The following is a 14,719-nucleotide window of genomic DNA, read 5'->3' on the forward strand; positions in this document are numbered from 1 at the left end:
CTTGCCAAATGCTTGAATTAGGGACGTTGCTTCCCAAGACGCTACCACAACGGGTGAGGCTTCGAAACAGCAGGCGATCAGAACAGCCTTTGCTTTCCGAAACCCTTCCCCATTAACCTTTCCCGAAAACGACTCAGTAGTTACGGGATACGCACAACGCTACACGGATCTCGCCACATAAACCCCGAGGTGATTTCGCACCAGCCTTTTAAAACAACCACCTCCCGCAGGGAAAGGTGCCTTTTCAGGCAGAGGGCACCGACCCGTGCTCACGCCCCGTCCCAAGCGCGTTACACGTGAGCTTTGGGTACCAGCCCCAGTTCTCTGCAGCGGGGCCGCGCCAGCACCCCCATCCCCCCCCCAACCCGCTCCGTCCGGGAGCGTGACCCCGACGGGGCGATGCAGGGGCGAAGGGACCCCCGCCGTGCCCGTCGCTGCCGCCCGCCGCGGTGCTGCCGGAGGGAAGGGGAACGTTCCCCCCGCGAAATGAGAACTCCACGGGGCGCGGAGGCAGCGCACCTGCAGGGCTGCACCCCCAGCCCCCGGCGGGACCCCGGCCCTGCACCAGCTCGCCCGACGGGCCACCCCAGCGCTTCCCCCCCGCCAGAGCACGGGGCCGCCGCCCCCCATGCCCCGCAAGGCGCGGGCGCGGCGGGACAGGGGATGCGCCTTCCCCGGGGCACCGGGGTGAGGAGGGGGGGGGGTCAAACAAGCGGGCAGCGGCCGGTGACAGCGGCCCGGCCGCGCCGCGCCGAGACAAAGCGCCGCCCTCGGCAGCCGCCCGCCGCGGGAGGCGGGACGGGACGGGGCGGGCGGGCGGCCCCCGCGCCTCTCCTACCTGTTACAGGTCATCCCCCCCGCCGCCGCCGCCGCCACCCCCAGCATCCCGCCGGGGCGCTTCTGCTCCCGCGGAGCGCCCGCCGCCGCCGGGAGGAGCCACGCCGGGCGGCGGTAATGGCGCTGGGCGGCAGCACCGCCCGCACCCGCCCGCCGCCGCCGCCGGGGGGCGCGCTCCGCCCGCGCTGCTGCCGCTGCCGTGTGCCGCGGGCAGGCCCCGCCCCGGGCCGCGCGGACGGGCGGGAGCGGCGCCCTCCGCTCCCCCGGCCGGTGAGGGGAGCGCAGCCGCCGCCGGGCGCCGGGTCGCGCTGCTGGCCGCAGCCGCGTCCCGGCGGGCCGGGGGCGGTCAGTCGGGCCGAGCCCGTGGCACCGGGTGACCCCCGCCCCGTACCGGCACTCCGAGGCACCGCGCGGGGGCCGGGCTGCAGCGCCCCGCCGCCTCACCTGAAGCAGCTGCCGGTCGGGCGTCCGGTGCTGGTTTCCTTCCAGAACAGAAAACTCCTGTCAAAACAATTCCAAGTATTTTTACTATTTCTGACACGTGGTTGCGCAGAACGGTGGTGTTTCTCTCAAGAGAGCTGTCGCCTCGCCTTAAGGTGCCAAATACGTTCAGGTGAGTGTTTGCTGGACCACGATTCCAGCTTTAATCGACGTTATTTAATAATGTAACGGCACCGACAAGCAGTTGTGTGGGAAAAGGCCAGCCCCTTGCCCAGGTTCAGCTGCCTTTTTTAGAAAGTAAATACAAATAAGTAACCTTCGACACTAGTGCTGCCAAAACGGAGGGCAGAGGCCCCGCTTCACTGGGGGAGAAGCAAAACCATGCAAGCTTCGGAAACACACGGGCAAACCAAAACAGCATTACAGAACAGGCAGGATTGTTAAGCTACCCCGTGTCACTACCCCATTGCCATCCTTAATAACAGAACAAGGGAGCGGCGTGGTGAAAAAGAGAAATGCAAATGTTTGACTGCCAGGATTAAGGAAGTCTCTATGGCTCCAAGAAGATGGCATGCTCAGGGAATATGTTAAACCCAGGAAAAACCAGCATAGGCAGGTACAAGCGAACATGCATCAGAAAGAGTAATTTGAAATACATGTACATGGCGTACAGCTACCTCAGTATCCATTAAGACCAGGAAAAGAATGTAAATTCTCAGGGCTGTAAGTCACAAAAGACACTTGATGACTGTGCTACCAGCATAGCTCTAGAAGGAACTACAACTCTACAAACAAAGAAACACCATCCTGCCTGCTGGATTTTTGTTTGTTTGCTTGCTTGCTCCTTGGCAGACTTCAGTTTTGCTTGCCAAGTTTAGGAACAACATTTTAGCATCACAGGGAATACATTTCTGCACAACGAGGGAAATAAAGTATATGCTTGAAAAACAGGGGATGGTAAGCCAGAAGAGGGGGAGGTGATCCTTCCCTTCTACTCAGCACTGGTGAGGCCACACCAGAGGGCTGGGTCCCCAGTAGGAGACACATGGCCATACTGGACAGTCCTAACAAAGGGCCACAAATATGGTTAGGGGACTGGAGCATCTCTTCTATGAGGACAGGCTGAGAGAGCTGGGACTGTGCAACATGGGGGATCTTACTGATTTTCAGAAATACCTGAAAAGGGAGGGTGCAAAGAGGATGAAGCCAGGCGCTTTTCAGTGGTGCCGAGTGACAGGACCAGAGATGGTGGGAATAAACTGAAACACAGGAGCCTCCCTCTGAACATCAGGAAACACTTTCACTGTGAGGGTGACCCAGCGCTGGCACAGGTTGCCCAGGGAGGTTGTGGAGTCTCTGTCCTTGGAGATACTGAAAAGCAGTTTGGACATGGTCCTGGGCAACTTGCTCTCAGTGGGCCCGCTTGAGCTGTGAGGTTGGACAAGTGACCTCCAGAGATGCCTGCCAACCTCAGCAATCCTGTGATACTGTTAAAACGACCAAAACAGGACCACACCACCCCTACCCCAAAAAACCCCAAACCCCCACCCCAAAACCAAAATATCCACTCATTTTAATGCGTCTGTCAGCAGAGCTTCCTTGTATCATCTAAGTACTCATTCTGTGCCAGTTGAAGGTAATAGTAGTCTTTTGTTTTTTTCTAATCAACTTTGGGCAGTCTGCCATTACTTGTAGGCAGCTTCATGAATGTCTTCAATTAACCTCAGTTTGTCTGCAAGGATTTCAGGGCCTCTCCCGTTGCATCCTCCTGGGGAGCCATACAAGGCAGTTGTCCCTGCCTGCTAAGCCCCAGATGAAGCGCAGCACTTCCCGCCAGCATAGCCTGAAACAGGGGGAGGTGGCTGGGCAGACATGCAGCTACCAGGGCAGCAAACTCCAAACAACCAGTAAATTCTGGAAATAATTAACAGGTGGCACCAGCCAGCAAGAGCAGCCGTTAGGGTCCTTCCTTTAGAGAGCACATTAATAGATTTAATGGCAAGTGAATTGCACCATGTGCAGTTTTCCCATGCTTTTAAGGACAACATCCCTAGAGCCTAGTTCGCTAGCAATATAATCTCAAAAGTAGCAAAGGCATTCATACAGAGTGGGAGAGCCTCCCCCAAACATGTACTTATGCCAAATGCTAAGTCCTCGCAGCTTTCGCAAATGCTGTACCAAGCCAGGAATTCAGTTTCACATTTTGCCTCCCTAGGCTCTGCGCTTTGTAGCAAGTTTGTGCCTTAGCTTTGGGGTCTGATTTAAATTTTTGCTGTGTCTTGCTGTAATCATTCTTAATTGTTAATAATTCCCCATTACATAGTATTAGAGCATGCTGACATTCTAATAAACTTGTAAAATTCAGCCCAGAATACTTAGGCAAATAATTTATAACAGGAGGCACAAACACACGCTGCAAACTTAGAAGAAAAAAGGTCATGCCTTCCAGTCCAGTATAATGACAAGCTACAACCATTTTCTTCCTATGCAGTTTTTAAAAAATATGGTAATCTGCCTACTTATTCATCTTTACAAAACCATCACAAAGTTAAACATCCTACTGCTAATGCACTTGGCATCAGGAGGAGAAGTGCCATTATCCTCAGCAAACAAGTGAGGAAACAGAAACAGAGAAATTGAAATTAAATTCACAAAGGAAGCATGTGGCAAGACCGGGACCTTGGACTCCACGTCTCCAGACCAGCGTATTAATCACAAATGTAATCTCCCCCCACTGCTAGATTAGCGTGAAAACCAGTTTTAGGTAGACATATGTTTTTGATATTCTGTTTCCAGAGCACTTTAAGTCTTCCACCACTGCTGAAATGCCAACATAATGTACCGTGGCTGGCAGTGGCAGAAGTGACAGGACAGAATATTTACCTGTTCAGATCTATACATATTATCAGCTTTGCTGACACCAAACAATACCATTATTGTAGGTAGAAAGGGTTATTGGGGAGACAGATGAGAAGGCAGCTACTTGTTGAAAGAATTTGACTGCCTGTCTCTGATCACAAATTTCAGCATTTGTACATGAAGTTCTAATTTCAAAAAAAGTTGTAAAATTTTCCCATAGTCGTGTGAAGAGACTTCAGTAAGTAATTTACAAGTATTTGCTCTAGCTTTTGCTTTCTCCCAGAACTTCATGCAACCGCAGATGGTATATTCTTCCTTATGTTGTCATTGACTCCTGTGCCTGTTAACACAGCAATCCCATGGTTGTTTACCTTAATATAATCACTGGATTTCAGCTTTAAACTGTGTTCATGTTCTTCATCTTGTACCTCCAAAGCTATAAAATTAAAGCACAGCAAAGGGAACTTTGACGATTTAAGTATGAATGATTTTTGAACACAAGGTGTCCAGCTTAACCATTTCTAGCAAAAATGAATCTATGAATTCACCAATTATTTCACATTCTTGCTCTGCATTAATAACTTCACAACTCAATTGCAAAAATAATCTTTTATCACCATTTGATTGCCATAAAAATACATAAAAATAGTATGTAGTTTACTCAGAACGCTAAAACTTACTGTAGTGATTATTCTGACATCCTTATAAAAGCAAAGGCAAATTTCTGCTTCATGCATTTTAGACATGCTTAGTATATTTGGTTTCACCTATTCTTGGAAGATGGAAGGAGATTGTGCAATAACAGGGAGGTGGCTTTTATAGATCAGTCTCAAACCCCTGCAAAACTGATCATAAAAATTCCATATTTAGCTGTACAAATTTCTGCTTCCATGACAAGGTCAGTAATTGGACAGACAGACCAAGAGCTAAAGAAAAAGCTTATGGCAGCACCACAAAACAGGTACTTTAAAAAGTAACTTGATGACTTTTGGAAATCATGGTATTGCTCTCATGTTTTTGAGGCTTGTATGCCACTTGCATAATATGGAAATTTGTCCACAGCAACATTTAGTGGGATACTTTAAAAAAAGCTCAGGGTCTCTATTCAGACTGAAAGCTTAGTCTACATCAATAGATTAAGCTATGAAAAGAGTTAATATACAGTTATCCTTTCTGTTTATCAGGCTATTCTGATTATGCTCCACCTATCATAAAAAAATAAGCTTCTCCCTGAGCCACTCCAAATGCCTAACCTACCCATCAGAAATAGTTTTTCAGTCATCACTGTTCAACTGCAGAAGGTAGGGAAGAAATCTGATGGCAAATCCTGCTGACAAATCCATTCTTCTCTACCACATATGGACCATATTTTAGCACAAGCATTTCTAGATATTGCAAGATCAGCAGTATCACCATTGGTTAAAAAAAAAAGTCATTGCTTGATGACAACAATTTGATGCAACTAGTTATAATACCTGTTTATTATTTTGTAAAGTTGTTTGGATGGTTTTGCTACTGCCAGTGTTCAGAGGTACTCCAAACAGAGGAAATGTAGCTCAAGTCAAGCAGCACAGAAGTCAAATATCTTGGGATGGCTAAAGGATGGGGGGTGGGGTGGGGGATGACACCAAGTTCCAACCCAAAATACTGTAAGCCATTTTCCTATGTTAAACTCTTTGCAAGAGTTCCAAGAACAAATAGGTACCTCTGCTCCAGAAATGGTCTGAAAGTTCTCAGAACAAGCTTTGATTTTCAAGCAATAGAACGATAACCCTCCCTCAAATCCTATACTCGTGTACAGCTGCTACCCATAGTCTAGTTTATCAATTTAAAACACTTTCAAAGGTCATCATAAGAGGACTGGGACTGTGCCCATGCCCAAAATAGCACATTTCTTTTTACACTGATTACCTTTACCTTGGAGTCTTAAGACGCCTACAGGCAGTCAGCTGCCAGCAAAAAGAATAAATTATTTACTAATACAAAAGTGGATTGAATTGCTGGAGCAATAACTGATGTGCATTTTTCCATTTTACTATCTTTAGTCTTCGTTATTCAATCCAGCCTTGATTTTCAGGATGAGCCTGAGGTACACAGGACAGGAAGAAAGCTCTTGATCCTAACACACACCTTCTCATCCTTGCAAGACAGTATGATAAATTTTAGATCAAATTCAGTTTGAAAAGTAATCAGATTGTTATTTCTCTTCCACTAAGCATATATACATTTATATGAAAGCTGTTGGAAGTCAACTTATAATTATCAGGCTTTCTTATTTGACTGTCTTACATCCATTTGTTATGTCAACTTCTTTTCACTCTTTATGATCCCCTCTCTGACCCCATGTTTGTATAATAAACATAGCCTAACATAAAATGGATGGCAAGAAGATAAACACACCAAGCTCTCACTTCAATCCAACCAACCACCTCACCTCTTCATCCACAGAGCATCTATCTTTGAACTAGGACAACTGCAGATACAGAAAAAATTATCACAGGGAAGTAGGGAAGAGGTCGTTAAGTCCACTTTAAGGCTGACATTAGGAAGGAGTGCTGATTTATAAAGTGTCTAATATTTAAAGTTAAAATACTAAGTGCAATCCTTCCAACAAGCACATTAATACCTTCTGCATCCCTCTTCTCCACGTCAGATACTGTCAGATTGTTGGTGACAATTTATTAACAAAGTACTTTAAATGAACCCTTAAAAAAAAATATTGAAAAAACCCACATAACAGATTTCTTTTCCATTCATCCAGAAGTATCCAACACTGTTACTGTATCCCAAAGAAAAGACAGTAGCTACTAAACCAGATGCACAAAATCTTCTCTTTAATGCTACTGTAAGCATCCCCTTGTTTTCTACCTTGCACCTGACCAGCATTTTCTCAAGTAGAAACAGAGATTCAAGGAAAAAAGAAAGGCACTCTGTTGGGTAAAGTTGAATTTTATTGAACTGATGGCCACACGAAAAGGCCATCAAAGATATTTCCAACCAAAACATCTATTCAGACTAGCAATTCTGAAATTACTACAACAAATATACTTTTACCTCTTCATACATTTGGTTTCTCAGCTTGTGGGTGGTAGCTACTCTTTGCAAGGCTCCTAAGGGAGGTATTTTCACAGTACCAGTAATAGTAGAACTAGCAGTTGGTTGAGGAAGTAATTGTGCACTGGGTGAAGCCAAGGCATAACATAAGCCAAATGAAGCACTGGTGGTTAAGCTGCCTTCAAAGCCACTTAGTACACACTAAGGAGAATTTTGAAGTATACCTCCACAACTTCACCTAAAGATAGATAGGAAAGGAAGAATATTGTTTAGTATTGGTATGTATACCAGGGCATGTTTCTCTGTAAAACAGCACAGACAGCATGAAAATATGAGTGAAAGGGATGGAAAGACCCTGGCTGAAAGGTTAAGCAGGGTTTAAACACATGTGTATGTATTTTAATTACTTTCAAAAAAATTAAGATGGTGAAATGGTGAAATGCAGCAAGGTGGATAAAGGGGAAAACAAGACTGAAGCTAAACAAACATGCTGTGCTGGTAACAGAAGTAGTAATTCTATGGCAGATTGTTTCTTTTTCTTCAAGAAATATAAATTTCTGTTGAATAACCTGGAACACAGATTATCTCATCTGTGCAAAAGATTTGTGCAAATGATGTGTGCAAACACAGAGAAGAGAGAGAAGGGTATAACAGCTTCAGTCTTTAGAATATTTAAAAGATGCATCTACTGACAAAAGCTCCGTCCTTTTCTCTCAGAAGTTATTTTTAGGAGTTTGACCTATGGACTCAGATTCTTCCTTTAGTGTCTTCAATATGACTAAGTCAGACGAAAAGACTGCTTCTACTAAGTACAGACATCACTACAGTAATGAAACTTTCCTTCCTGGTCTTGAACACAAACTTCCAGCCTCAGGTTAAAAAGCCATAGCTTCGGCCCTTTCTCCCAAAGCTTCAGCTCACTTATGACCTCCGATTCTTGGAGTACTATCCCAAGACTTCCATAGATGCCATTAATCTTTACAACAGTACCATACTCTACATGTGCCAAGCATCGCGTTTCATACAGTTTTAGGCACCATCTATACTTTGTGGACCGCTGCCTTCATATTTTCAATCCAGCTTTTGCAGAAAGAAATAAATATAACGAAGACTAAAAATTTAGTCAAGTCAAAGCAGAAAATGCCATTTCTGTTTCCCAATGATCTTACATTTTGTAAGCATCAGCAGAGAGGAAATAATTTTAATTTCTTCAACATGCAGAGAATAACACTAACAATACAGATGAGCGAGCTGAAAAAAATACGTTAAAGAAACTGTAAACACTTTAAAATGCTTTAAGTCTAAAGTCTAGTTATTCCAGTTATTCAAAAGCGCCATCACAGACAGGTTCGTCAAATTATGTTTCCAAGCAATTTGCAATTAATTTGTCATTTCTCATTATACTATTGATCATCAGCTTTAACATTTACAAGAGAAATAGTTGAACTGCTGTCAGAGCATAATATACAACAGTCTTTCAGAGCTACCGCAGGCTTCTTTCTTAGAAGAGCCCCAAAAGCTGAAAATAACACACAGAAATAAAACCCTGTAGTTCAGTGCTATAACACCAACAGATTGTTGTTCTACATTAAAATTTCTCTTTTGCCACTGTGGAATGTGTTTAGAAGTTGAGTGTTCCCACTGTCTCATCGAAGTCCCGACCAGCTGTGAAGGTATGAGGCCCACCCAGAGGGCCGTGAGGAACTCTCTTCCTCACCTGGAGGAAGAAGAAAAAACATAGTTTAAACTAAGGTTATTACATTAGACATTGCGTCATTTAGTTATGTGACCTTTTTTCGCCCTTTGCCTCTGCTCTTTTTCAAATGTTGCCATCGTAAACTTGTTGAGGAGGTAACATTCAACGCTTACTCTTGGGCTGCCATAGAAATGTTCATGGATTTTATCACCAAATTGACTTTACTTCGGGGGTACTTAAGGATGTTTTGAAGAGGCCATCTATCACCTTTCTTCAGAAAAATCCAATCAGTGTTTGTTAGACTACCAAAACATCATCAAAATTCTATGGACTTAATTTACAGCACATCTTTCCAAACACAAAGCCTATCATGAAATGCAGTATTTTGCCACTTCACTTATTCATGTGATCTTGTTCATAAGTTTTAAGTACTTACATATACATATGGTACTTGCTCTTCATATTGATTTTAAAACGAAGTATAGGTTACTTGCTAATGAAGTACAAGAAGCTACAAGTTGTTATTGAGAAATGACAATCAAAAAGTGTTTTTAAGGGGACAAACAGTATTTGAAGCAGAGCCAGAACATTATTATACAGTCAGCTCTTGGGTTAATTTCTTGCAAAGGCTTAACTCTTTTTCATTCCTTCACTAGTTCCTTTATTTCTTAAACAAAAAGCACCTATCTTCTTGGAGATAATTTTAAAGTTAATATACTGAAACTAATATTAGATCTGCAGTACTGCCTTGGAAGGACCACTTTTAATTATCTTTTTAGAACACCTGCCAAGAAAGTAATTCATTTATATTAACCTTTACTTTAAGGTCAATTTGACAGAACTCTTCACTCAAAACAAAAGCACATTAAAGTCCTACAACTTACTATCGTCTTCCTAAAATGTACGTTTCAGAAGAAATTATATTTTAACTTAATTTTATTTATATTTTTGGGTATTTGTTCTGTTTTCTGAAAACAGAATAGTAACTTCCCAACAGAGCAAAATGGTTTCACTGCTAGCTGACTAGCATTATGCTGCTAAGTTTTGTTCCTCCTCAAAGGGCTACATAAAAGAAAGTAAGGAACTTCAGTTGCCTTTATTTCCACTTTTCTTTTTTTGCAACGCCACCTACCTTGGGCAATTGCAGTTAGCTTTCCCTTCTCTTCAGGGCTGAGCTGCAACATGGTGTCTATTACTGGGAGCAGCCTTTCTCTCTCACTTCCTGGTTTTAGAAATATGAACTGCAATAGAACATTCTTCAAGTATTCTAAATTAGCCACAGACTTTTCTCTCTCTTGATTTCTTTCCAATCTTCGTATTTCACTCTTAAGAAGCTGCAGATGAGGGAAAAAAATACGCAATATTATTTTCTTCGTATAATGTGCAATTGAACCAAGGTCTTTTGAAGAGCTAAAAAGCTAAGTATACAGCTTCCTTCAAAAAGAACAATGTGTGCAACTTATTCTGGACAAAAATGCAGTGAAAATCGGATACATGATAATGCTGGCCAGAAACAACTTCTTATTAATCAAAAATAACCTTTTTTGATAAAATCTGTGCAGTAGTTATAATGATATACAGTACAAACTATTCAATTTTAGTGATGCAAGGTTGAACAGTTAAATAAGCAATGCAGATCAAAGATTTAACAATATTATCATTCATTAAGAAACATTTTATAAAAGAGAGCTTAGCATGCTTAAAGAGTATGTTAACTTCAAAAAATATCTTCAGAAAACTCAGGAGAAAAGAAAGCAGACAATGCTTCCCTTGGGATCTACTGCTTTCATCTACGTGAAAACAGTAAAGGCACTTCACTAAACATTAAACTTGCAAACTCTTGAGGGTGGTGGTGTTTTTTTTGTTTTTTTTTGTAGCAAGCTTTTACTCCACTCACCCTTGACTAGAAATTGTGGGGAAAACCCCCCAAAAACATGAAGTCAACTCTGGAAGTGTTAATTAGTCTTGTGGAATAAAAGCCCTTCTAAAATTGTTTGGCATCACCAGATTTTTATATATTGGGATTTTCTGAAACATATTCGGTGTTAAACATTTTGTCTAAGACACAGATCATATGGTGGCAAACATTTTGTCTAAGAAACAGATCACAGAAATTAGAGCTGTCCCCACATTTCCTGCATGTCTGCTAACCTTTATCTGTTCCATTAGGATTGCATTGGTTGCTTCTGATTCACGAAGCAATTCATTCAAGTGCTCAGCACTCTTCGCTGTTGTGTTTAGTTTCTGAATCAGTTCATCCTTGCTAAGTTCTGTTTGCCACTGAGACGGTTCTGCATTTAATTGGAAAAGAAAACAGAGAGAAGGAAAAAGCACTTGCATCTACTTTATACATTAATCAAGTCCTAATGGTAAGGTTGTAGCTTCTCAGAAACAAAATCCATGCAAAGTCAGACTGCAAAATTAACAGGCATCATTGCTGCTGCTGTATGCTTGTTTTGCCGTCTATTTTTATATATATATAGATATAGATATATTAGAAGAGGATTGGCAAATCAGTTCTATGTGCATCAAGATACATGTTTTAATTTACCCCTTGTTTCCTATTCATAGATGATTTCCAACAGTCCTCCACAAAGTGTTCAGTAGACTCTTAAAAGCATGATTAGATGCGACCATCTCTTAGGGGACTCTTAGAACACTGTGCTTCATGCTGGCTTTCATTTTCCTAGTAAAACTATGAATAAATTCCTGTTCTAATAGGCCACAATAAGATGAACAGAAATTTTATCCCTTTCATTTATAAATTGGCACCTAATTGCCTCTTGTAGAGACTAGTCCAGAACACAAGTTCTGTAACTATTCACTGACTTGCTCTTCCAGTCTTTTCCCTTTAGAAAGTCACAAATATGACATATTAAAATCATTAAAACCTGTTGCAATGTTTTATTCTTAGTCATCACTAAAGGAAAAAAAATACAGAAATTCAGGATAGTATAAACTCAGTGGCACATGTAACCTTGTGTCTTGCACCTAAAAGCATGAAAACACTATGTTCCTCATATTTTGAGGGCACAAACTTCTGCAACTTACGAAGGCAAGTGCTTCAAGAAGTCACATGTTCTACCTACCAAGGTTTGCTTCTGGGGAGTTTAGAAGTTGTTCCAAGGATGGTACATAGGTGCTGGCTGAAGAAACAGACTCTGTGTCTGTTGTTTCCATGCCTTCTCCCTCTTCCCTAGCTACAGTGTGCACATCGAGAACAGGAAGGTCAGTGTTTTGCCGTTCTCTTAAGTTCTTCATTGCTGGATTTGAAACAGTTGGACCTGAAAGATACTTACTGATGTCCATCATCAGAATGAAACTGATAGAGCTATTTCATAGGTGTGACTGTATCAGATTGGAAGGAAGTACATAAAACAATCTTCAAAAAGCAGGAGGATGAAAGGTGAAGAAAACTGAGAAAGCCAGATACACGTATAAAATTTATAACAGAAAATACAGCCTTTCACCTCCAAATGACCATTGAACCAAAGCCTGTTTCTAAATCCAAACTTGATTGGCAATTTTTATTTCGGTGACTATGAAACCTTCATGCAACTCTTGCTGTAGCTGTGATGAAGGTGTCAAATGTTTAATGCCAAACAGAATTGGCCTTCTTTCAACCAGTCCTGTGGAAGGTGCAAACTGTTCTGTTTTAATACTGTGTGCACTATCCTTCTGCTTCACTAACAGACGGAAACAGTAACTTCTTAAATTGTTACTGGTGCTTGCCAAATGTCCAACTACATCTTAATTAGTAACTTTACAGATACAAAAATAGCACTTGAGCTTGAACACCGTAAACCCATAAATTAGAAGAGGGATCAAATAGCAAATATACCAATAACAAACATTGTTAAAACTGCTTTCAATATGCTTTTCTTTAGCTGTATCCCCTCATACTTGAAGTGGAGGTCCAGGATGCTTCAAAATCTGAGACAAACTGGTAGGAAGAAGACCTAATATTTACAAAGCAATTTCCCTCCATCTGACAATGGGCATACTGCAGAAGAGGTAACAAGTGATGCCAATACTACAACAGAGTGGAATAGTTCCAATTGAAAGGGACCCAGAACGACCATCTAGTTCAACTGCTTAACTAATTCAGGGCTGACCAAAAAGTTAAAGCATGTTATTAAGGGCACTGTCCAACTGCCTCTTAAACACTGACAGGCTTGGGACATTGACCACCTCTCTAGGAAGCCTGTTCCACAGTTTGACCACCTGCTCAGTAAAGAAATGCTTCCCAGTGTCCAGTCTAAACCTCCCTGGCAAAGCTTGGAACCATTCCCACGTGTGAGTAGCAGGAAGACGACCAGGGAGAAATGCTCAGCGCCTCCCTCTCCACATGGAGAACAATGAGGTCACGCCTCAGACTCTTTTTCCCCAACCTAGACAAACCCAGAGTCCTTAGCTGCTCCTCATAGGATATTCCTTCGAGCCCTTTGCTTGTTGCCCTCCTCTGGATGAATTCAAGTACCCTAAGATTATGAAGGGCCAGTAATAACAAAGGTACGTTCCTTACTTGGTGGGTGGATTGATACGACATGTTGCAGATTCTCCAGAAAAAGTTTCTGGTGTATTACAGAACCACACACCACAACAATGTTTTAGATTCAGACTCAGGTACACAAATTTGTATCTAACCCAAGAAAACCTGGTATTATGACTGAAAGTTACCTCTAGTGCTTGGTTCACTCTTGAGTTGGAAGAACTGAGCTTCTACTCTGGAGAGTTGCTGCTGAAGAGTCTCTACTGTCTTCCTGTGCTCTTCTTGCAGGTTCCTGACTTGATCTCTGAAATTGTTCCGGAGAGCTTCATTCTGGGCTGTCAGCTGACTCACAGTCTGGGCATGCTCTGCTTTCATGACCATGTTCTCAGATTGTATTGTGCAGAGCCTGAAAACAGCGTATACGTGAATGAACAGCAAATGTCATCATTTTAGTTTTTTCATTTTAAATTTCAAACTTTCTAGAGTTTAAAGGAGTTTTCATTTAGATGATAATTTTAGAATTACTGTGCAACTTTTTTCCATTTAAGTTCCTCTTTTTACAGGGAAAATCGAAGATTGAAAAAGTTACTACTTATCATATGAATGCACTGTGCTATATAAACACTTGTGTTAGAGAACAGTAAATTCAGACATCTTTGTGAAAACATTAAGGTATTAAAAGACACTGCGGTCTAAACATTCTTAAATTCTAGAACTGCAACATGACTATTTATAGTGTCATACAGGGTATGTCACTTACTTTACCATTTATTTACCAAACACTTACGCAGGACTTCTGAAAACCTGCTTCTAAGAAGCCAAATTTAATTTTTTTTAAGCTTCAACTTTCAGTGCAAGAGAGGGTAGAAGAGCGTAGTTGTTAGCAGAAAAATATTAGTAATATCAACTGTACTTGTTTTAGAGGTATTCCAGAAGCATGACAGAATTGTCACAAGCAAATAAATGCACGTATGCAAAAACTAAACATAGGACTTGCCCTTATAAGCATACAAACTTAAATATAGCCATAGTAGCAAGTCCCTCTGAGCATAAAGGGAACCTGCTGTGATATGGGTTGTTTCCATAAAAATGCAGAAGGATTTAATTTAGCCATGTGATGATTCATTGTAACCAACTATCGGGAACAGATAAAACGGTACAAAAAAAGTGACAAGAAGTCAACAGTTCCTAATACTAAGATGTAATTTCTAATAAATATTTCATGTGAACTTCTTTGTACCCTAGATAGAAAAGACCAGACAAGGAAAGACCCTTTTCTGAAAAGCTCAAGTATTAGGCAGTCAAGTGACTTTTCAAGAAGTGATACAGGTTAAACAGAT

General features: G+C 42.0%; 2 protein-coding genes across 2 annotated transcripts in view; both read right to left on the reverse strand.

The window, feature by feature from the left end:
• Window positions 1-1,000, reverse strand: part of LIMS1 (LIM zinc finger domain containing 1) — a 76,455-nt gene extending 75,455 nt beyond the window's left edge. The window contains exon 1 of the mRNA XM_056328684.1: window positions 839-1,000. Coding sequence (XP_056184659.1) covers window positions 839-885 — 47 coding nt within the window. The 5' untranslated portion in view covers window positions 886-1,000. The remainder of the gene's footprint in view (window positions 1-838) is intronic.
• A 6,070-nt stretch (window positions 1,001-7,070) lies between these two features.
• GCC2 (GRIP and coiled-coil domain containing 2) overlaps window positions 7,071-14,719 on the reverse strand; it is a 28,416-nt gene continuing 20,767 nt past the window's right edge. The window contains exons 19-23 of the mRNA XM_056327681.1: window positions 13,568-13,785; window positions 11,977-12,171; window positions 11,039-11,178; window positions 10,020-10,221; window positions 7,071-8,908 (exon numbers count right to left, since the gene is read on the reverse strand). Coding sequence (XP_056183656.1) covers window positions 8,838-8,908; window positions 10,020-10,221; window positions 11,039-11,178; window positions 11,977-12,171; window positions 13,568-13,785 — 826 coding nt within the window. The 3' untranslated portion in view covers window positions 7,071-8,837. The remainder of the gene's footprint in view (window positions 8,909-10,019; window positions 10,222-11,038; window positions 11,179-11,976; window positions 12,172-13,567; window positions 13,786-14,719) is intronic.

Source organism: Falco biarmicus, chromosome 2 (genome assembly GCF_023638135.1).
Source record: "Falco biarmicus isolate bFalBia1 chromosome 2, bFalBia1.pri, whole genome shotgun sequence".
In the NCBI taxonomy this organism is placed as follows: Eukaryota; Metazoa; Chordata; class Aves; order Falconiformes; family Falconidae; genus Falco; species Falco biarmicus.